We start from the raw sequence: 23,383 nt of genomic DNA on the forward strand, positions 1-23,383 counted from the left end.
GAAATACAAGACATGATCAAGGAACGCAACGCTGCTAAACGAAATGTAAAGAGGACTGGTGGGCATTTGCAAGCTAGAATCAACTACAATAACGCTAAAAAACAACTTCAAAAAGCATTACAAGACTATAGAGAAACTACGTGGACAAAAATAATAGAAAACACTAAAGACAACAGAACAAAAATGTGGAGAATTCAAAAATCTTTGAAAAACCCACCACAAAAACTCCCCCAACTTGAAAGCTGTAACACTGAAAAAGACACGATAGATAAACTTGTCGATGCAGCATTAGTAAAGGAATCCCCCATACAAAAAATAGACGAAGGTAATGAGCAATACACACCGTATCAACCACTTGAAGAATGTAATGTTTTAGAAGTAAAAAAAGCTATTTACTGTTTTAAAAACAAAAAAGCGCCTGGGCCAGACCACATCAAAGTAGATGCATTAAAGTTAGCGGGTCCTGCATTTTATTGGGCTTTGACTAAAGTTATAAACTACGTCCTAATAACCGGTTACTATCCAAGGAGGTGGAAATTGGGCGAATGTATTTTTCTACATAAAGCTGGGAAAAATTACAAGGATGCTAAATCTTATAGACCCATTACTTTACTAAATGTCATGGGTAAGGTTTGCGAAAAAATATTATATAGCCGCATTCTGAAGGCATGTCAACATTAAGTTCCGGATTACCAACATGGTTTCATGCATAAACGAGGCACGGGAACACAGATTCTACGCACATCTAAATATATTTCAGATGCTTTAGAAGAAGGGCATAGCGTTGCTATGATATCGACAGACTTGAGTAAGGCTTTTGACTCAATAAACCACAAAGGCCTTACATTCAAACTAATAGAAAAGGATATCAGCAATAATATCATCAAAATGATTGAAAACTATCTGTTGAATCGAAAGGTGCGTGGAAAGTTTCGAACAACAATTGGAGATGAAGTAGAAGTCCCTCACGGAGTACCTCAAGGGTCCATCCTGGGGCCTCTAATATTTAATCTGTATGTGCATGATATACCGAAGTCAAATATAGCCGGGCAGATGCTTTCACAGTATGCCGACGATTTGTGTATTTTAAATTCAGCACTTCGACCGGATCAAGCTACACGACGTGCTACATGGGCTGCCAATCAAATAGTCGATTATTACGAACGTTGGGGACTACGTTGCAACGTTGATAAAACAGAGTGCATAATGTTCACTAATAAAAGAGTACGTAGTGTACGAAACCCAAACGGTTATAAACCGACAGTCAAATTAAAAGGAGTCCATCTTGAATACAAAAACTGTGTTCGATACCTTGGTGTCCAACTAGATAAACGACTAAGCATGAACGAACATGTCAAAAGCGTCGTAAGAAAAGCTAGAAGTGTCAGAGGAATGTTAGCACCTATAATCGGCTACTACTCGAAAGTAAACATAGAAACCAAACTAAAGGTAGTACAGGCATGCCTCTTGCCTATATTAGACTATGGAATAGTACAACTACTCCCTCGAGTAAGCAAGACGAACCTTTTAACTCTTGAAAGGCAATACCGCATGGCTCTTAAGTCTGCGGGAGGTTTTCCTCGTTCAATACCAACAGAAATGTTATGGGACTTACTGGATGACGATCCATGGCATCTAAGACTTCATGACTTACACCGAGACATGCTAGACAAACTTAATAACTTGTGCATTCCAGGACTAGAGAACCCTGGTCCACAATATGTTAAGTACGGTCAATACAACCCGATGATGTACAGCAACAGAATCGGCGAAATAGATTATGTCAGCAAAAAAGACAGAAATAAATACGTGAGTAAAAGGAGTCTACCCTCAAGGGAACATGTTTTAAAATAAAAATTCGATTAACAAATAATGAAACAGTGTAATAACATTACTAACGTAGGTTATAACACTTGCTTGTGAGCCATAAATTGGCTACACGACATAAACTAAATGTATAGATCTTAAAAGACATATTACATTAAGGACACACCGCCTTTTTGCGGACATATTTATATGTAACAAAAATGATAAATAATAAAGAACTTTCTATTCTATTCTATATTCTATTCTATATTCATTGTTGCTCCATGCAATTTCGCAGCTCACTGTACATTTAAATGTTGATGCCGTGTTGGTATGTATGTGTGGGGACATATATACATACTTAAACATATACATCGACCGACGTCGTGTCCGTTATAGAAACAGTGAAATTGTTCTGATAAGAACAGTTTATAGATCGATCGATTGACACTCTGCGGTTAAGCAGAGAAACGGTGACGTTTGCTCTAACAAGAGCAGTTTTATGTTGCCCTGACAAGGGCAGTTTATGCATATGCGGAGCCTGCAGCATCCTCTTCGTGTCTTCTACCAGCGAGTATCAAGCAGCGGAGCGGGACACGGCGCACCGACGATACGATGTGCACCCTACGGAGGCCGGCCGAGAAAAGGACGGGAACGTTGGCTCGCTTTATTTTATAGGCGTGCGCGAATGCCGCGGCCACGCGCCGCAACCTCGCGCCCGCGCACCTCACCCCGCGCGTCCCGCGCGGCTACTATTATTTATCACGCTCTTTCCTGTATATAGATCTCTTTCTTACATTTCTCTAATTTTGTATAAATTACGCGCATTTTTGTAAATAAATTCATTCAATCTTGTACATAGCTAAAAACGTCTTTCACTCCAAGAACCTTCTGATACCTGCCTACATGGTACATACATCACCATAGTGGTGACCACCGACTGAGCAGAAGAAATCAAGCAAGAAGCGTTCCAGATCAAAACTACGCTCGAGGACCTCGCGCTGCTCGCCGACAAAATGATGGAGCACACGCCATCATCATCGAACCAAATCGCCGCAGTCGCTCCTCCCGCCGTCATACCACCTTCGTTACCACCGCCACTACCTCAACCAACTGCGTCAGCTCTCGACACGCAATACCTCATCGGCGAAATAAGAAGACTCTCACTCGAAGTCGCCGAGCTTCGCTCGAGACCGCGTGAAAAACTACAATCAACGCTACAGCCGCTCAAGCAGACGATTTCCATCACGTACCCGTAACAACTCTCAATCGCAAGATCGAAGACCGCGTAGCCCAAGAAACTCACCACTGCCGTACTGCCATTACCATCGACGTTTCGGCATGGACGCACAGAAATGCGCACAACCGTGCAGCTTCAAGCCGATCCCGCCATCATCACCAGCGTCGGAAAACTAAATGTAACGCTGGCTGCGGCGGAAACCGGCGTTACCACCAAATCCCACCGCCTCTTCGTACGAGACCGAACCAGCAAACTCGTCTTCTTGGTAGACACCGGCGCGAACATCTCCGTTCTACCAAGGACACCCGGCACGAAGGCGCAACCACTTCCATTTCAACTCTACGCCGCTAATAACACCGTCATTCCTACCTATGGCGAGAAGACGCTAGAACTCGATCTCAACCTACGCCGACCATTCCGGTGGAAATTCATCATCGCTGCAGTTTCGAAACCCATCATCGGCGCAGATCTCCTGGACTACCACCACATCGTCGTGGACATCACCAAGAGAAGATTGATCGACGGCAAGACCCTACTGTACACTAACGCACAGCTCTGTACTGACGCTAACATACCTACCGTGCGCAGTATAGACGTGCAACAGTCGTACCACAACATTCTTGCCGACTACCCTGGTACCACTCGCCTAACATCCATGAAACTCAGCCCGAAACACAACGTCGAACACTTCATTGAAACAACTGGACCACCACTTCACTGCAGACCACGTCCAATCGCACCGCACCGCTACGAACTCGTGAAGAAGGAATTTGCCAACATGATGGAGCAGGGCCTATGCAGACCAAGCAAAAGCCCTTGGGCATCACCTCTTCACGTGGTACCTAAGAAGAACGGCGAATTACGTGTGTGTGGAGATTACCGACGGCTTAACGCAATCACTAAGCCCGACCGCTACCCAATCCCACGCATACGTGATTTTACCTACCAACTCGCCGGCAAACAAATATTCTCAACATTGGACCTCAACCGCGCATACCAGCAACTACCAATAGCAGAGCAAGATGTCGAGAAGAGCGCCATCATAACACCATTCGGCCTATTCGAATTTCCGAGAATGTGCCCCGGACTCAAAAACTGCGGACAGACGTTTCAACGCTTTATTCACGAAGTACTACGCGACCTTGACTTCGTGTTCCCATTCGTCGACGACCTACTTGTTGCATCGGCCGACGAAAAAACACACGAGCAACACCTACGCGCCGTACTACGCCGACTCGAAGACTACGGCATAACAATCAACCCGTCGAAATGCGTATTCGGTCAGCCATCGGTCAAATTCTTGGGCTACGAAGTCAGCAAAGATGGCATACGACCGCCTACCGAAAAAGTGCAAACAATCATCGACTACCCTAAGCCGAAAAACATCGACGAACTTCGAAGATTTCTCGGCATGTTGAATTTTTACCGCGAAAACATCAAAAACGCCGCACAGATTCAAGCACCGCTCTGCAAATACCTACACAATGCGAAGAAGCGCGACAAGACAGAAATCAGCTGGGACAACGAAGCCGACGAAGCATTCAACGCGTGCAAAGTGAGCATACAAAACGCCGCCTTGCTCGCGCACCCCTCCCACCACGCACCGCTAGCAATCTTCTGTGACGCAAGCGACAAAGCCGCGGGAGCTTCGTTAAACCAATTCGTCAACGACGCTTGGCAACCACTTGGCTATTTTTCCAAGAAATTCTCCGACGCCCAGACTAGATACAGCACTTTCGACCGTGAGCTACTCGCTATCTACCTAAGTACGAAGCACTTCAGAAAAATGTTCGAAGGAAGAGAATTGATCATATTCACCGACCACAAACCGCTTACATACGCATTTACGAAAACAAGTACAAACAACGAGTCACCGCGCCGCACTCGTCAGCTGTTGTATATTAGTGAATTTACAACCGATATACGACACATTCCTGGAACCCAAAATGCCGCTGCCGACGCCCTATCTCGCATCGAAGCCATCTCCTGTCCATCTCCGATCGACTACAAACTACTGGCAGAAGCGCAAGAGCGAGATAGCAACACAATCAAAACACTCGCACAGCAAGATAACTTAATAATAAAACAAGTTGAAATTCCCGGAACTACCTACAAACTATTCTGCGAAACATCAACGCCGCACTTACGACCTTACGTACCAGAAGAGTATCGCCGTGCCGCTTTCAACGCAGTACATAACATCAGTCATCCCGGAATCAAAACGTCACGAAAACTCGTCGCACAACGCTACTTTTGGCCCGGCCTAAATGCCGATGTAGGCAAATGGGCAAAAGTATGCGTACACTGCCAACGCGCCAAGATTCAACGACACACTTCAAGCCCTCTTTCAAGTTTCCCGCCAACTACAAGGTTCGAACATATACACATCGACCTTGTAGGACCTCTACCTACGGCCGCCAGTGGACATCGCTACTTACTCACAATGATCGATCGCGCAACTAGATGGCCCGAAGCGATACCTTTATGCGAGATCACCGCCGAAGACGTCGCCAAAGCACTATACGAAGGCTGGATTTCCCGCTTCGGCTGCCCCGCTACGATCACGACCGATCAAGGACGGCAATTCGAAAGTCGAGTATTTGCGTCACTCACACGCCTACTCGGCATCGAAAGAACCCGTTCAACGCCGTACCACCCTGAATCGAACGCTATGATAGAACGTTTCCATAGAAGTCTCAAGGCCGCACTCAAAGCTAGACTACAAAGCGAGAAGTCATGGATCGACACAATACCTAGTGTTCTACTTGGACTACGAGCCGCACTACGAACAGACACCGGTGTAAGCCCAGCCCTACTCACTTACGGCTGCAGTGTACGATTACCCGGCGAACTATTATTACCTACGCGCGATGACGTCACCATGGACTCCGAATTCGTCGAGAAACTTCGAGCGACACTACAAAGCCTAACGCCGATATCAACGATCCCACATAGCACCAAGAGGCCTATATTCGTCCACCGTGACCTTCAAACCTGCGAACAAGTATTCGTACGAGTCGACGCTGTAAAGAAGCCGTTACAAGCACCTTACGACGGACCCTACCGAGTACTAAAACGCAACGATAAAGTATTCACCCTGCAGCTACCTAACCGCCAGATGAACATTTCGATCGACCGCCTAAAACCCGCATTTATCATCGCCGACACAGAGCAAGATATACCTACATCTACGAGCGCAACAGATATACCTACAACTACAAGTTCAACGACCGCAACGAACATACCTACGACAACATCGAGTACTACGCAACCTACGCTATCACCGAGTTTACCGACATCACAAGACACCAAAAACGACAACAACAACAACCAACAACAGAAAAAAGGCATCCTGAAAAGAAGAAACGGACCCGACACAACCACGACCACTCAAGTAAGCACAAGCACAACACGCCGAGGCCGCACTATTCGCCTGCCGGTACGCTTCGCTTGAGAGGGAGCCTGTGGGGACATATATACATACTTAAACATATACATCGACCGACGTCGTGTCCGTTATAGAAACAGTGAAATTGTTCTGATAAGAACAGTTTATAGATCGATCGATTGACACTCTGCGGTTAAGCAGAGAAACGGTGACGTTTGCTCTAACAAGAGCAGTTTTATGTTGCCCTGACAAGGGCAGTTTATGCATATGCGGAGCCTGCAGCATCCTCTTCGTGTCTTCTACCAGCGAGTATCAAGCAGCGGAGCGGGACACGGCGCACCGACGATACGATGTGCACCCTACGGAGGCCGGCCGAGAAAAGGACGGGAACGTTGGCTCGCTTTATTTTATAGGCGTGCGCGAATGCCGCGGCCACGCGCCGCAACCTCGCGCCCGCGCACCTCACCCCGCGCGTCCCGCGCGGCTACTATTATTTATCACGCTCTTTCCTGTATATAGATCTCTTTCTTACATTTCTCTAATTTTGTATAAATTACGCGCATTTTTGTAAATAAATTCATTCAATCTTGTACATAGCTAAAAACGTCTTTCACTCCAAGAACCTTCTGATACCTGCCTACATGGTACATACATCACCATATATGTATATATATATACGAATAATATTTAAAGTCAGTGCACAGCGGATCATGCAATTAGAAATGCGCGTTTACTTACACTCGATCCAGTTTAGCTTGCTCTTTACCTAATAAAGTCTAGCCTTTGTGCAACATATGTGCAGTGTCCAAGCGATTCGCGAATACTGAGCTAGCGACGTATCCTGATTTCTGTATATATTGTTTGTACAGGCAACCCTGTCTCCAGACAAATCTGGCTCGCTGCTGTCTGTACAGTCGGCGCCGCCAGAGCAGAGGGAGCGGCCTCACAGCCTCATGCTCGAGCTGCCGTTAGCCACTGTAAGTATATAGTCGAGGAAGATACATGATCGTATCATCCCAGAGCAGGGGTTGAGGTACATTTGCGACTCTTTTAGTCTCAAATAAAATACATTTCAGAGTAAATTAACACTTTTGGCTCTTCGAAATTTCCGAAAACGCTATTTTCTACTGCGAAAAATTTTGCCAACCCTTGTCCTAACATGAACCGTCTGACTGGCTAGCATGCGTTGCGTGCTGGCGCGTGAGTTCATACTCCAAGTCGTGGTAGATGAATAGAGCTATGGAGTCGCGTGCGAGAACGCAACTCATAATATATAGCAGATCTGAAGATCAAACCTGACATCCTTAACTACGCTTATAAATAACTGATAGTGTCGCTTCAGCGCACATGAGAAAACTCTAACAGCAAACCTAAGATTTACAAGCATGTTGAAAGCCACCCTTATAAGAATCCCCAATCTTTTTTAGAATATAAATGCTAACAAGCCAATTCTCCCGACAATTTTTCCGTCTCCAATTCTCCCTCAATTGCTCAAAGGTTAACTGGAAGAGATCCCTGTATGTAAGAGATGAATTCGCCTTTGTACAAATTATTTGGGTTTTATGTTTCTTGTTTGTAAAATAAAGTGTTTTACTCGTACTACTACGGCTACAATTAACATTTCAGCAAGTGGGCGCATACCTATCCGCCATGTCCCCCACCGAGCAGGAGGAGGACTCTCTGCTGACGCTCTCGTCAGTCACGGCGCGGCCGCTGCTCGCCGCGTCCAAGAAGCTACGCTCAGATACGACTAGCGAGTCGTAAGTTACTGTCGGTGTACCCCACAGACTCCCTACTGTCCCCTACTCAGCAGGACTCAAAGCTGACGCTCTCGTCGGTCACCGGGCCGCAAGATGAATTTGCTTTAAGGTGATGTTCGGATCTAGGGCTATGTTTATACCAGGACCTGATTGGCTACCTAAAAAGCCCGGTAAGCCGTAGGTTGAGTGCCGCTGCTTTATGTGTAGGTTAACGCTTAGAACTCTTTGTGTGACGCTGATTTTGTTTTCTAAAACTGAAAACTTATATTCCAGCACGTCTCCCCCGGACGGCGGCTATGGCTGGGTGGTGGTGTTCGGCGCCTTCATGGTGCAGTTCTGGGTGGCAGGGCTCTTCAAGTCGTACGGCGTGCTGTACGTGGAGATCATGGAGACCTTCCCGGACAGCTCCGAGTCCGTGGCTTCCTGGATACCGGCGGCACTGTCCACCTTGTGTTTGGCTCTAGGTAAGCTAACCTTTAGTCCTCAAGGACATTAAGGAATTGAGAGACTTCTGGACAACTTTTACCAAGTAGCAACATAAGGATCAAGGGAACAATTTTAGCACATTAATTTTAGATCCTTCAAGGAATTGAGAAATAGAAAGGTTGGTAATGATGGTGATGTTGTTACCGTTGTTTGACTTTAAAACCTCCTACAGTTTAGAGTACTAAGCCTGATCCTGATGGCTCTGTCTTTTGCCACTCTTCAACCTTTCAGTCCTAAAACCTCGTTAAATAAACAAAAGGAACAATATGAAGCTGGACGAAATGATTGTATAGCTCGTATCTTACAAAAGAGATTCTTATATAAATACTTACAGTCATTTTCATTTCTTCCAGCCCCGTTGTCGTCAGCTCTTTGCGAGAAGTACTCCTGCCGACTGGTGGTCTTCATCGGGGGTCTATTCTGCGGGACAGGTCTAGCGCTGTCCTACTTCAGCACCGGCCTGCTGCATCTGCTGTTCAGCTTCGGAGTCCTGACTGGTAAGGGTCTACCTTCAAGAGTACTCCTGCCGTCTGGTGGTCTTCCTCGGGGAACAGACCCCTGTGGGATCGTTATAACGCTGTTCTTCAGCACCTGCTGCATTATGCTGTTCAGCTTCGGGGTCCCGACTGCTAATCACTGTCATCCATCATTATATGGTCGTCATCATATCAACTGAAAGACACCAACTGCTGGTCTATAAAGACTACTGACTGAAAAAATACAGTTCGATTCCATTGATCAATTTATACTATCTTCAATTTGATGTAAATCTCACTATTCGGGCCGTGACTTGGAAGGTATTCCATCTTGTGGCCTGAATCGGGAACATAAACTGTACATTGATACTTCACGCCAAAGCAAGTGCGTACGTTTTTTTGTGCATAGTAGGTTCTGCCATCTTGAGGACTACATTGGAAGCTTAAATTTGACACTTACATTTTGCGCCAATAAACAGGGGGCTGTGCTGCCCTATACAGTGCATGCACGTTCCCTACTGCGAATGGAGGATCGCGGCCCGTATTTGTACGTGTCCCGTATATCAATACCGCTGTAGAATACCTGAAGAAAATCCCCCCCCCCCCCCCCGCCCCCGTAACGCCATTACTACCCCAATGTCCCGTATCAGTTCCGAATAATTATGGCAGCCCTACAGCAAGCAGAAAAAAATTGTCACCTCCAAACTCTGTCGCCTGCTAAGTCAGTAATATGTTTTTTTTTCAGGAATCGGCGGTGGTCTCTCCACTACGCCGGGGATCGTCATCGTTTCACAATATTTCGACAAGCACAGGTAATCAATCAAGGAATATATCGCAACTGTCGCCATATATTTATAATAAACTTAATAAAACACTAAATATTTACGACAAAACTAAAAGGGAATGCAAAAATATTGTTACAGACTGGCTTTTACATCAAAATTACGAAAACACTGAAGATATTATGAACATAATTACTTAACTATCTGTTGAACATTTCTGCATATTCATTTTCTCTTTTTGCATACACACACTAACACACACATACACACACATGTTTCGATTTATAAATTAAATTTCTCAGAATTAATGATACTAAAGTTTTTAAATTTTTATCTAAAATTATATAAATAAAACATCTCCTGCGACTAATTTTTTGGGGAGGAGCGCTGTTTACCCTAAAGTACAGGTTATACCTATTTAGGAAACAGAGTTTCTAATTAAAGGAAATCTATGTAATTTGATTTTTATGAAATAAATTCATTCATTCATTCATTAAATTGTCCGTGACTGTATATTGACCATATAATATACTCATCTGAAATTTTGTCTCTTTCCAGAGCGCTAGCCAACGGTATATGCGTGAGCGGGACGGCCGCCGGCAGTTTCGTGTTCCCCATGCTTATAGAGAAGCTAGTCGGCATGTATGGTCTGCATGGGACTGTACTGCTTTTGGGTGTGTGAACAGACTTTACATTCATAGGCCATTTTTTATACTACGTCGGTGGCAAACAAGCATACCCGCCTGATGCTATGCAGTCTCCGTAGCCTATGTACATCTGCAACCCCAGAGGGGTTACATGCGCGTTGCCGACCTAACACGCCGCACCCTTTTTGCCATTCTACGTCGCTTCGGTTCTGCATGATAATCGGATGAATTCGACGAAGATTTTGGACTTTTCCTTTGCTATCTTCTTCCTCGCGTTGTCCCGGCACATTGCCACGGCTCATGGTAGCCTGGGGTCCGCTTGACAACTAATCCCAAGATTTGGCGTAGGCACTAATTTTTACGAAAGCGATTGCCATCTGACCTTCCAACCCAGGGAGTAAAACTAGGCCTTGTTGGGATTAGTCCGGTATCCTCACGTTGTTTTCCTTCACCGAAAAGCGACTGGTAAATATCAAATGATATTTCGTACATAAGTTCCGAAAAACTCATTGGTACGAGCCGGGGTTTGAACCCGCGACCTCCGGATTGAAAGTCCACGTTCTTACCGCTAGGTCACCAGCGCTTCACTCTTAATATACTCTATATACCTATAATAAAGTTTTAAAATAAATATAAAAAATACAAACCCCGAAAACAGTCGTCTAAATCACATTATGGCATAATTTCCATATTTTCCGCCATTACGTCTTTAAAAAAATGTAACTTCTTATTCTATTCTAATTAAAATACTGCACAAATTTGAATACAAAATCGGAAAATGTATTAGTTTTACTATTGAAATAATATACCGGAATAAATAGATTTTATCTAATTATCCATAAAATTATGTATATTTCTAGTGTACGCTGCATCCTACACTATGTATTTAGGGGTTAAGAAATGTTTCAGCTTATTTATATGCGATTACCCCTCGTTTTACCCCCTTATTCATAAACGTCTACTAAAGTTAACAAGCCGCTAATAATCATTTGTCCCTTTCCATCATACCAATACGTCGGAAAGGGACAAACGATTATTAGCGGCTTGTTAACTTTAGTAGACGTTTATGAATAAGGGGGTTAGTGAATAAAGATAATATGTCGATCAACAGGTGGTGGAATGCTCCACGTCTGTGTGTCGGCGACTCTGTACCGCGATCCTCCCTGCGTGAGAGAACGAGCCTCCCCCACCACAACCACTACAGAGAACACTACATTGCTGACCGACATACAGGAGGGTTAGTGTGTTATATCTACTACTATAGTGTGTGTGGGGGGTCATCCATGTTTAGGGCCTGTACAGACGGACTGCAACTCGACTGCAACTTGTATGGGAACTGCACGTCGATGTTGCGGTTGGAGTGCAGACGGCATGCAGTTCCCATACAAGTAGTCGGGCTGCAGTCCGTCTGTATCGGCCCTTAGGGGGAGGGAGGGGTTAAGAAAATGTGACATTGTGACAAGGGGGAGGGGGAAGACAGGAACTTTGTGACGTCACTTTAACTGTATCAGTAATCGAAAATATTTTATTTGCTGACTTTGCTGTACAGTTAAATAACAAATTTTTGGAGCGATAATAATTTTAATTCATTTAAATTTGATTCCCTTATCAGTTTTGTGTTATAAAAATACTAATATTTTTATACAAAAAAAAATTTTGATAAAATATTAATAATACCTTATTCGATGTGCCGATTTCGTTAAAAACAAATTCTTTCTTTTTAACAATTTCTCTGTTTGCGAATATATAAGTCATACTGAGCAACTTTTACGATAGGGTCTATGGAACCAACCAGGAAATCACGAAAAAAAATTAAAATATGTTTCATACATTTTGGCTTGTCTGGAGATTTTTCGCGATTTCGGGGTTGGTTTCACAGTAAAAGTTGCTTATTCATTATGACCTATATATTCACCTCATAAAATATTGCAGGTTATTAAAAACACCTGTATACTTTTTGCAGGTAAAACGGAACCCAAGGACAATCGCCTCCAGGCCCTGTTCCAGCCCGACGCCGAGAACCACAAAAACGCGCTGCTCACTGAGGAGGCGAAACGGAACGATCTTCTGGCAGAAATTATGCATCCCAGGCTTATTGAGGTAAGGATCCATTTTGCGCAGAACTCCCCTGTTAAGAAACGTATACACCAGTGGTGGGCAAAGTACGGCCCGCGGGCCAGCTCCGGCCCGCGCAAGGCTTTCATCCGGCCCGCCGCCGGTCCTTCGAAATAATTAGTATATAGCTCGAGAGATAACGGTTTCAAATCAAAATGTATTTATACTGCAGTTCCGGCCCTCCTCGGATTTTTTTAAATTTTCTGGCCCCCCATGAAAAAAAGTTTGCCCACCACTGGTATACACCGTGTTTTTATTGAATTCCGTTAACTTCGGGGCATGAGTAAATATGTTTAAGGAAAATGGCATAGGTAATTTTCATAAAATTGATTTTTTTCATAAAAAGTAATTAAATATTGCGTATGGATGTAGTTGTAAAACGCGCATTTCATTTAACTCAACCAAACAATTGAAAACTGTTACATATCAATGTCATTTCGAACCTTCGAGCAACACTAGAAAGAGGTCCACGTGTAAGAAGTATACCTATGCAGGGAAGTCGGTGGTGGGGCAAGAGGCAGCAAATGCATTTGCTTCATACTTTGCTTCTGTGTTTCTGGATGACATGCCTAAGTTAGATCCTGAGGAGGCCTCGTCGCAAGCAGCATCAAGCACAAAAACTTGTGATGCGGCTCGTGTTTCCGTAGAAAGCCTGTCCATTTCGGAACTTCGTTGTGCCACTAAAAAGCTAAGGACTCGTTCTTCTGCTGGTCCTGATGCGATTCCTCCATACCTTGTAAGAGGACTGCATATCTGCGCTTGAGCTCCCGTTGCTACATATATTTAATATTAGTATAAAACTTAGCCAATACCCTGCGAGGTGGAAAATTTCCCGAGTGACACCCGTACCCAAAGGAGGGAATGTATTAGAAGTCACAGAGTATCGACCAATTGCGGTGCTTTCAGTATTTGCTAAACTGTTTGAGACAATGATTGAAAGTCGCATTAGCCAGCAGATTGCAGTGCACCTGGTTGACTCCCAGCATGGATTTCGGAAAGGCCGTTCCACCACTACTAACCTCATTGTGTATGCTGATTATATCTTGGCGCAAATGGATCTAGGACACAAGGTGGACTCGGCTTACTTCGACTTTAGGAAAGCCTTGGATCTGGTCAGTAATGATATCTTGCTACAAAAGTGTTCTATGTTAGGATTTACACCAAAACTCTTGAGGTTCCTCTCCAACTACTTGCGCAACCGTAGTCAGTTTGTCCAGATAGCTGGATGCCAAACAGTGCCTTACTACACACGTTCCGGAGTAAGCCAGGGTAGCACCTTGGGTCCTACATTATTTATCATCATGATAAACGATTTGCCTAATGTAGTATCCACCGCAGAGTGCCTGCTATTCGCGGATGACTTAAAGTTGTTTAGGAGCGTGCGAAGTTTGGCAGACCGCGAAGCACTACAGCGTGACATAGACAATGTTGCGGCCTGGAGTATTGCGAATCAGCTTGCCTTCAATGTTACCAAATGTAAGCTGATTACTTTTTCCAGAGCTCGAGAGGCTATTACCCCATCATATAACCTGCTCGGGTTACCACTTGAGAGAGTGGATGTAGTCCAAGATCTTGGGTTGACTTTAGACGCGCACTTGGATTTTCGTTTGCATATAACCGGGATCTGTGGACGTGCTAATAAAATGCTAGGTTTTATTATGCGAGTATCGTCGCAGTTTTCTAATCCTAATGTTGCAGTAGTTCTGTACAATGCGTATGTTCGCAGTAGGTTGGAATTTGGTGCCTGTATTTGGGATCCTCACGAGGCAAAGTACTCTCTCATGGTGGAAAGGATACAGAGAAAGTTTTCTCGCTATATGTATAAAAGGATCTACGGATACTATCCACTTCTTTTTCCCTCGATGTTTGTGTCGGGAATGGTGGGATTGGATACGCTAGAACTGCGACGTAAAATATTATTAGTGATCCATTACTATAACTTGTTGCGAAACAGAATCAGTAATGTTAAGGTGCTTGAGCGGATAGGATTGCTCGCTCCAGCGCCGAGGACGTGCGTATTAGGCGCCAGTGAGGGCGGCGCTTTGCCTCCGCGACGCCGGAGAAGACTGTTCGCCGTGGGCGGGGTGCGTACGCGTCAAACCAACAATGCTCCCACCAATGCCCGCACTCTCACTCCTAAACGAACTATCAATCCAAAGACCTGATGTTGATGTCTTTTATGACTCACCAGTCACCAGGATCGTTCTCCACAGCTTTATATATGTTTTTGAGTGATTGTACCTAGTTTGTAATGTTTAACTATTTGTGGATATTGTAAATAATTCTCTATTTCTTTGGTGCCTGAACTGTAAGCTTGTGTGTTGCATGAATAAACAATAAACAATAAACACCGGCTTAACGTCACGTCACATACGTCGGAAGAGAAGAGCCTAAGCGATATCTTACCGAACAAATCATTTCTGCCATTTTTTGCGGGCACGTGCACACAGTCACACTTCTCACTAACTACATACAAAATCCAATCTGTAATGATGACACAAATACATAGAAAATGACACACGTCAAAGACAAATCTTGCACACCTCGATCTCTTTTTGTGTACAGACGAGTCACAACATACACCGCCATAGGTACAGTTGTACCTATACTTTGGCAGAGGGGAAATAGTATGAATGCCGTCTCCCTTCCCGGTATTGCTCGAAGTTTCGAACATTAATCGTCCGAGATAGTGTCTAATACGTTTAGTAGCAAATGTATTAATTCGTACTAAACACTAATCATTTGTGGGGCTCCACCATTTCATCTCTTATTCTACTTTAATGTTTTGGATACAGCCGACGATATTTCAATATAATTTTACTTCTATCGTTTTAGGTGACTCGACAAAACAACACTCTGCAAATGTCTGATTCTGAAGACTCCGAAGGAATGGATGTGTTGGGCGTTGTCGGTAAGTCAGATTAGGTACATCTTTTCCTCTAATGGCCATCCCACATTAGCGTCGGCGTTCAGTCAGCGCTATGGAAAAGCGTCGCAGCGCAGTGATGCTATTTTCTATAGCGCTAGACGCCGGCGCTCAAAAACACGCTAGTGTGGGCTTGCCCTAAGATTGACATTCTTGTAGGTACTTTTCAATTATGCCGCTTGTGTTTAGCTCGATGTAAATTTTGGATTATATTTTGGATATTATCCTGGTCGCAAGGATTGCAATGCGACCAGTTGGCACTTGCCAAAAACGAACAAAAACGACGGCAAGTCGTTTCAGTAGGTATTTGCTCAAAACTTCTGTTGTTAGGTCTCGTACCCAATGCCCCCAATTTATCCGAGCGACCATAAGCACAGGCCCCAGTTGTTAAATTTTTTTCTTTATGAAAATAACGTCTCGTGTTTCAATGAACCAGGCCTCCCACGGGAAGTGGCGCGGCTCCGCCTGCGGCCCACGCGCTCGTCGTCCATCCTGCACTCCGTCGAGGACCTCTCCACCGACAGCACCTGCGTCTACAAGCGACGCAAGCTCAGCAGGTATCTTATCCACTAATTAGGGTTCCGTAGCTAAATGGCAAAAAAACGGAATCCTTATGGATTCGTCATGTCTGTCTGTCCGTCCGTATGTCACAGCCACTTTTTCCCGAAACTATAAGAACTATACTGTTGAAACTTGGTAAGTAGATGTATTCTGTGAACCCGATTAAGATTTTCACACAAAAATAGAAGAAAAACAATAAATTTTGGGGGTTCCCCATACTTAGAACTGAAACTCAATATTTGTTTCATCCAACCCATACGTGTGACGTATCTATGGATAGGTCTTCAAAAATGATGTTGAGGTTTCTAATATAATTTTTTTCTTAACTGAATAGTTTGCGCGAGAGACACTTCGAAAGTGGTAAAATGTTTGTGTGTGTGTGTGTGTGTGTCCCGTAACTTCTAAAATAAGAAAATGATAAAACTAAAAAATATATATGATGTACATTACAATGCAAACTTCCACCGAAAATTTGTTTAAACGAGATCTAGTAAGTAGTTTTTTTTAATACGTCATAAATGGTACGGAACCCTTCATGGGCGAGTCCGAGTCGCACTTGGCCGCTTTTTTAATTATGATCCCTTCGAGCCGACCTGACTGGTTTGTGGTTGGGCACGGTTTAGAATAGCCTCGAGCCAGCTGACTTAAGACAAAAAAAATAGTAACAAAAGTTCTATCTTACATACATTACATATCTTACATATTTTATCTTATCAATAGGGTTGTTTCCAATTTTTTGAAATGTTTGTATTACGTTCTACATTAACTAAAATTCAACTTTAATACCAAAAACGGCTTTAAATATGTTAAATTAACAAAATATATGTTGACAGATGCTTTCGCGCCCAAAACGCTCTTTGAAAATTGTGTGACGTCACAGTTTACGGTTTGACACATAACTACATACATACGTGGAAGATACGAACTGTCAACTGACATTTGTCATTTGTTGTTTATCGCCTAACTGTCAACAGTGTCAATCCGAGAGTTGTGACGCCATCAGGATCTTCAATGACGTTTCGAGTTTGGTCACGTGACGTGTGCCAAAAGATGTTTTAAATTCAATATTTATAAAAATATAATAATAAATAATAATAAAATTGTATAAGTGAATATACTTCATTCAATAGATTAACTATTCATTTCAGCTCACACCATACCTACTAGCTTTTGTTTTGTCCTAATTCTAATATGTGACAGTCCATATCAAAAGGGACCTTATGGCGGTCGGTGCGGGTTATTCCCAATAGTCACCACCAATTTGTTACCAGTGGTAACTACTGGGAATTTTTTTCCCACCTTTTACCACTGGTAACTACTGGGAAAAAAATTCTCAGTAGTTACCACTGGTAAAAGGTGGGAAATTTTTTGCCCAGTAGTTACCACCAAAATGTTGTTAGAATTCAATACAAATAAAAACAGTAGGTATAAATAGTATCGTATAATAATAGCGTGCTTTAATAAATAATGTTGTCAATTAGTGATTCAGTAAACTGCTTTAATAGTGATCAAAAATATTAAAATAGTTTTACCTGTATAAGTGTAAAAACAGGGAAAGTGCGAGTCGGACTCGCGCAAGAAGGGTTCCGTACCATTATTTATAAAAACGGCAAAAAAAAGATATGTTTGTTGTATGGGAGCCCCCCCTTAAATATTTATTTTATTCTGTTTTTAGTATTTGTTGTTATAGCGGCAACAGAAATACATCATCTGTGAAAATTTCAACTGTCTAGCTATCACGGTTCATAAGATAAAGCCTGGTGACAGACGGAAGGACGGATATCGAAGTCTCAGTAATAGGGTCCCGTTGACCCTTTTGGTACGGAACCCTAAAAACTAAAAGAGAAGATTCTCATCCTATTATTTAAGTAGAAATTAATTTAAAATCCGGGTGAAAATCGCTTACGTCCCGTAGTACCGCATTAGTATGGCGCGCCGCTAATAACGGCGTAAGCCACCGCCATAAGGTACCTTTTGAAGTGGACTTTCACATAGTTTTTACTCATACATAATAAAATAACATAACTCTAAGCCATTTAGTTTCCGACTAACAGAGAGTAAGGGATATATCAAGGGTCTGCCTGAAACCAGCGTTGTAGCAAATACACTGCAACATTATGATGAGGCAAGCTCCTAATTAACTGATAAATATTTCTCTCTTAGACTTACAACTCAATTTCTTAGTTTTTAAGTCTAAATTTAATGCTTATTTGTATTAAAGTACCTGGGCGACCGAGCTTTGCTCGGTTATAACTATTTATTGTAATATGGTGGTGTATAGGTGATAATCTTAACTACATTTTTTTACTAAATTAAACTTGTCTAAAACAATAAAAATTAAAACATTATATATAAACTTGAACATATAAAAAAAAAAACAAAAGTTAGTCACCGGGCGAGATTCGAACCCGTAACACTCGTTTAGCAGTCCGCGTCTTAACCCGCTGGACCAGACGGAGGCCGGCAACACGAAATTAGCGACCATATTCTGCGTCGAATGAAAAACGCATGAAAACTCGAAAACACGCGTTTCCCCAAACATAAGACTAATCTAGATCGATGATGACCCCCAAAAACCCCCATATACCAAATTTCAGCGAAATCGTTAGAGCCGTTTCCGAGATCACAGAAATATATATATATATATACAAGAATTGCTCGTTTAAAGGTATAAGATATAATGTCTGTTAAATCTGCTTTTTCATGTGATGTTGAAAAAAACGTCTAAAAATCTAAAATGAAAATGTTTACAAAAACTATAGGTAATTAAATAAGTACTACTTATCTATAACTATTAAATTTTACAATTTCCAGATCTCTGTATATCAAGCCTCCGCTGCCCCGTCTGATTCCGAAACTCCCCGAGCCGATCATCATCAAGTCAGACCCTGAGGAGCAAAAGGTGGTCGTCAAGAAGAAGACATGTATTGAGAAGATATCCAGGTACATCATTTTTAGGGTTCCGTAGCCAAATGGCCAAAAACGGAACCCTTATAGATTCGTCATGTCCGTCTGTCTGTCCGATTCTGTCACAGCCACTTTTTTCCGAAACTATAAAAGCTATACTGTTCAAACTTGGTAAGTAGATGTATTCTATGAACCGCATTATGATGTTTACACAAAAACAGAAAAAAAAAAATTTGGGGGTTTCCCCATACTTAGAACTGAAACTCAAAAAATCTTTTTTCATCAAACCCATACGTGTGGGGTATCTAGGGATAGGTCTTCAAAAATGATATTTAGGTTTCTAATATCATTTTTTTCTAAACTGAATAGTTTGCGCGAGAGACACTTCCAAAGTGAAAAAATGTGTCCCCCCCCCCCCCTGTAACTTCTAAAATAACAGAATGAAAAATCTAAAAAAAATATATGATATACATTACCCATGCAAACTTCCAACGAAAATTGGTTTGAACCAGATCTAGTAAGTAGCTTTTTTTAATACGTCATAAATGGTACGGAACCCTTCATGGGCGAGTCCGACTCGCACTTGGCCGCTTTTTTTATTTTATTTTAATAACCGTATGGACGTGTTCCAATAAGATAATAATTTCACAAATACACTGCCGGTGAGTAAGGTTGCCAGAGCTCAATGAGGGGGGGGCGGGTTTTAGGGTCGGCAACGCGCATGTAACTCCTTTGGAGTAGGAGGCGTGCATAGGCTGCGGAGACTGCTTGCCATCGGGTGGGCCGTATGCTTGTTTGCCACCGACGTGGTATAAAAAAAAATTGTAATTTATATGAATATAAGGTACCAAACTTAATAGATAGAATATTGTAAATAGTTTATGTTTTGATTCTTACTTTTATTTATGAAAAGCTTATAAGATCAATTGACTCTTACTTGTCATTGATTCCCGCCATTTTGAATTGTTATAAAAAGGCGGGTAAGCCATGACAAGTGGCCAGTTCGAGTACGAACAAGTTATAGTGAAGACGTCTCGGAATATTTATTGTACATTGGTTGATTATATTTGAAACAGACGAATAAAGTTAAAATATTGGTACAATTATTCATTTTCATCATCAATCCGGTAATATCCCAACGAACGGCGGAAACTGGACCGTCGGAGCTGTCTTTTCCCCTCCTTTTCCGGGGGGGGGGGGGGTTAATCTCGTAAGTAGATAAAAGTAAATTGCCGGGTTGCTTAAGCCCTGCCAACCTCGGGAATACACAGAAAGAAAAGGGCCTCAGAGATGCGAATTCGCCCACGGCTAGATTGGTTTACGCTACCCCTCCGCTCATTCGCTTATTGAGTACTTCCACACTATAATTATTGCTAATCACTGTATTAATTACTGGTTAAACTTTCAAGATACCTCGACGTGTCGCTGCTAAAATCCTGGCGCTTCGGGTCTGCTGTGCGCATCGGTAGCCCTCATGTCGTGGTGGTCCCCTTATGCACTGTACTACCTGCCCGCTTACACCGTGTCCGCCGGACACAGCAAGTCCGCCGCTGGTGAGTGTATTACCGTCTATAGGAGAAGACCGTCTACAAGACTGCTTTTTACTCTTGCGTTTGTACACATACTCCATATAGGTCAGTAGAGCAGAGGGAGTGAATCTCTTCGTTTCTGACTGTTTCTGCGCGTCGTACGTATATACGAGAGTTCTTACCCTGTCAACCACATTTACATTTGGACCTGGGTATGTCCTTAAACTACGTCCAGGCCCCGAATATGTCCTTAAACTACATTCTGGACCCGCGTATGTCCTTAAACTACGTTCTAGACCCGGTTATGTCCTTGAACTACGTCAAAAAGAGAGGTATGGGCATTGAGAATATCATCTCGCTTTGTGTGGTAGGGCACAGCACAGCAGATGCCGTTCCAGGTCTAGAGCAGAGCCAAACAGGGGAAGTACCTCCACCTCACAGAAAACCGCAGCCAAATAACTCATAGTGTTGTGTTCCTACCGGTGAGTAAGGTTGCCAGAGCTCAACGAGGGCGCGGAGTTTTAGGGTCGGCAACACCTCTGGAGTTTACATTACGAAATTTGAATCTTTCGGCGACTACCGACGGTTTCGGTTGTAAATAACCATTAATTAGCCATTATTTTAATCACTTCGTCGTATTCACAATCACACGGTTTCTTCGGGCTGCACAGGTTGACCATCAGCTCATACGCGGTATCCCCTATACAGCTTATTAGCGTCGGCAGCTTCAGGTTATCTTCCACCTTATTCACCAAAAAGTACATCTCCAACCGATCACAATAAGTTTGCCAATTCCCACCATCCATCTGGAAGCACGCGACTTTTCCCACAGTTTTAGCCATCTTCCTCGCATGAAAATAATGTATCCCATCCTCGTCGCCAATGTTAAATTTGGGATTGGTGGCTAAAGGAAACGCCCGTTCGGTTGACAGATTTATTCCGACTAATTGTCGCAAGATTATGTATACCTACCAGTGGCGGATCGTTCAAAGAACTCGATGCCCACCGGCTTGTCTAATTTCAGCCCGTTGAGTACTTTCACGATCGGTTTATAGACAAAAAATTAGCTCCGGGTTGCCTACGAATATATGTGACGCGCCGCCACTGATACCTACCTACATGTAAGTAACCATACACAACAACAATCAAGCAGGCCGTATGCTTGTTTGCCGCCGACATAGTATAAAAAAAAATACCTTATGTTGATTTTTCAGGTCGGCTGGTGGCGATCAGTGCAGTTCTGGACCTCTGCGGACGGTTAGGATTGGGCTGGCTCTGCGACTTGCAGCTTTTCTGCAGAAGAAAGGCTTACATCCTCAGGTAAGTGCATTTACTGCTGAGGGCATTCGTCGAACATCGAAATTTCGTTACCAGCCTTTCTATCGTTTGAATATGCTAGAGCGAAAAAGAGGCAGATAATGACATTTCTATTTGCGTTGTTTGCGATGGGATTTTAGGTCCTCAACATGGCTCACCTCTATTTTACAAAAGTACTTTTATCATTCATATCATTTTTCTACTCCTCTACTGTTATCTGTCATTTATACATTCATTAACACCAACATAATAACTCTAATAGGTTTGAAGAAAAGTCTATATCTATTCCTCATAACAGCACTTGTGCTTTATGTTCAGCGGAGATCTAGTGGCTGGTTCAGTCGATTGGGCGAAAGAACAGAAATCCATCTTGATGTTCACATTGTATTTATAATCATTATAAATACACCTACGCCTGCGGCTCCGGCTCACATTGCACCCACGCCACTCGCAATTTGTGACCCTTTACATACATTACGATACAAGTGCGTAACATAGGACATTCGCAACGAGTGGGGATAAATTAAAACACGACTGTAGGGAGTCGACACACATGACATGTTTTTATTCGCACATGTATCGTACAACATTTTACAGTACATAATTATGGCCTTTAAAATTTTCGACATAGTTACGTAATGTGCTAATTATCGCACTAGTGCGGTAAGGTACCACCATATGTACTGTAAAATACTATATTGATTCCTTGTGATAATGTGACAAGTTTGCAAATACTTATGTAAAATATTCCACGTGCAAACAATTTGTGTTCAAAAAGTTTAAATGGTGGCAAAGCAGCTGATGGCTATTATAGATGCGTACCAATTATTTTGTCCTAAGGTTTACGGATCCCTTATCGCGCCAGTTCATTAATCAATCAATAAGGAAGAACTACTCATCTTTTCAGCATCCTGATAGCTGGAATCTCAGGTTCTAAACGCTGCCCAGTCTGACTTCCTGGTGGGCTCTGGCCGTCGCATTCAGGTGAGGTCGCATAGTATTTCCAAAGATTACCATATGTCCCACTTATCCCCGTGACCCATCCCGATAGCGCACTCTGAATCATAGCCTGACAATAGAGTTACCTACGGACTTTCAACGAAGAGAATTAGTTTGCCAATGAGGACGTTTAATTAATGTCAAATCATTATCTTATCTGTAGTTGTGCACGCAAAGGAACGTCAAATTGTGCCGACTCTAATAATTGCTCGGAGATTGCCCGAAAGGATCAGTATCTCCCCCCGGCAATAGAGGTATCTACGGACTATCAACGAAGAGAATTAGGATGCCAATGACGTTTTAATTAATAGTGTAATCAATCACAAGTTCGCAATAGCCATAGATGGTAGGATTCTATAGACGTGCCATACCGCGTGTGCCCGTGAGGGACAGAACATACGCAATGCGACAAAATTAAAAACACGTTTTAACATTACTGACAAC

General features: G+C 43.0%; 1 protein-coding gene across 1 annotated transcript in view; it reads left to right on the forward strand.

The window, feature by feature from the left end:
* LOC133532485 (uncharacterized) overlaps positions 1 to 22,074 on the forward strand; it is a 45,700-nt gene extending 23,626 nt beyond the window's left edge. Inside the window, 14 exon segments of the mRNA XM_061871183.1 lie at positions 7,304 to 7,411; positions 8,061 to 8,194; positions 8,468 to 8,658; positions 9,034 to 9,177; positions 9,902 to 9,968; positions 10,497 to 10,612; positions 11,697 to 11,822; positions 12,549 to 12,685; positions 15,536 to 15,611; positions 16,063 to 16,183; positions 19,002 to 19,130; positions 20,504 to 20,540; positions 20,542 to 20,647; positions 21,838 to 22,074. Coding sequence (XP_061727167.1) covers positions 7,304 to 7,411; positions 8,061 to 8,194; positions 8,468 to 8,658; positions 9,034 to 9,177; positions 9,902 to 9,968; positions 10,497 to 10,612; positions 11,697 to 11,822; positions 12,549 to 12,685; positions 15,536 to 15,611; positions 16,063 to 16,183; positions 19,002 to 19,130; positions 20,504 to 20,540; positions 20,542 to 20,647; positions 21,838 to 21,947 — 1,602 coding nt within the window. The 3' untranslated portion in view covers positions 21,948 to 22,074.
* Positions 22,075 to 23,383: the final 1,309 nt, after the last annotated feature.

This window comes from Cydia pomonella, chromosome 27, assembly GCF_033807575.1.
Source record: "Cydia pomonella isolate Wapato2018A chromosome 27, ilCydPomo1, whole genome shotgun sequence".
In the NCBI taxonomy this organism is placed as follows: domain Eukaryota; kingdom Metazoa; phylum Arthropoda; class Insecta; order Lepidoptera; family Tortricidae; genus Cydia; species Cydia pomonella.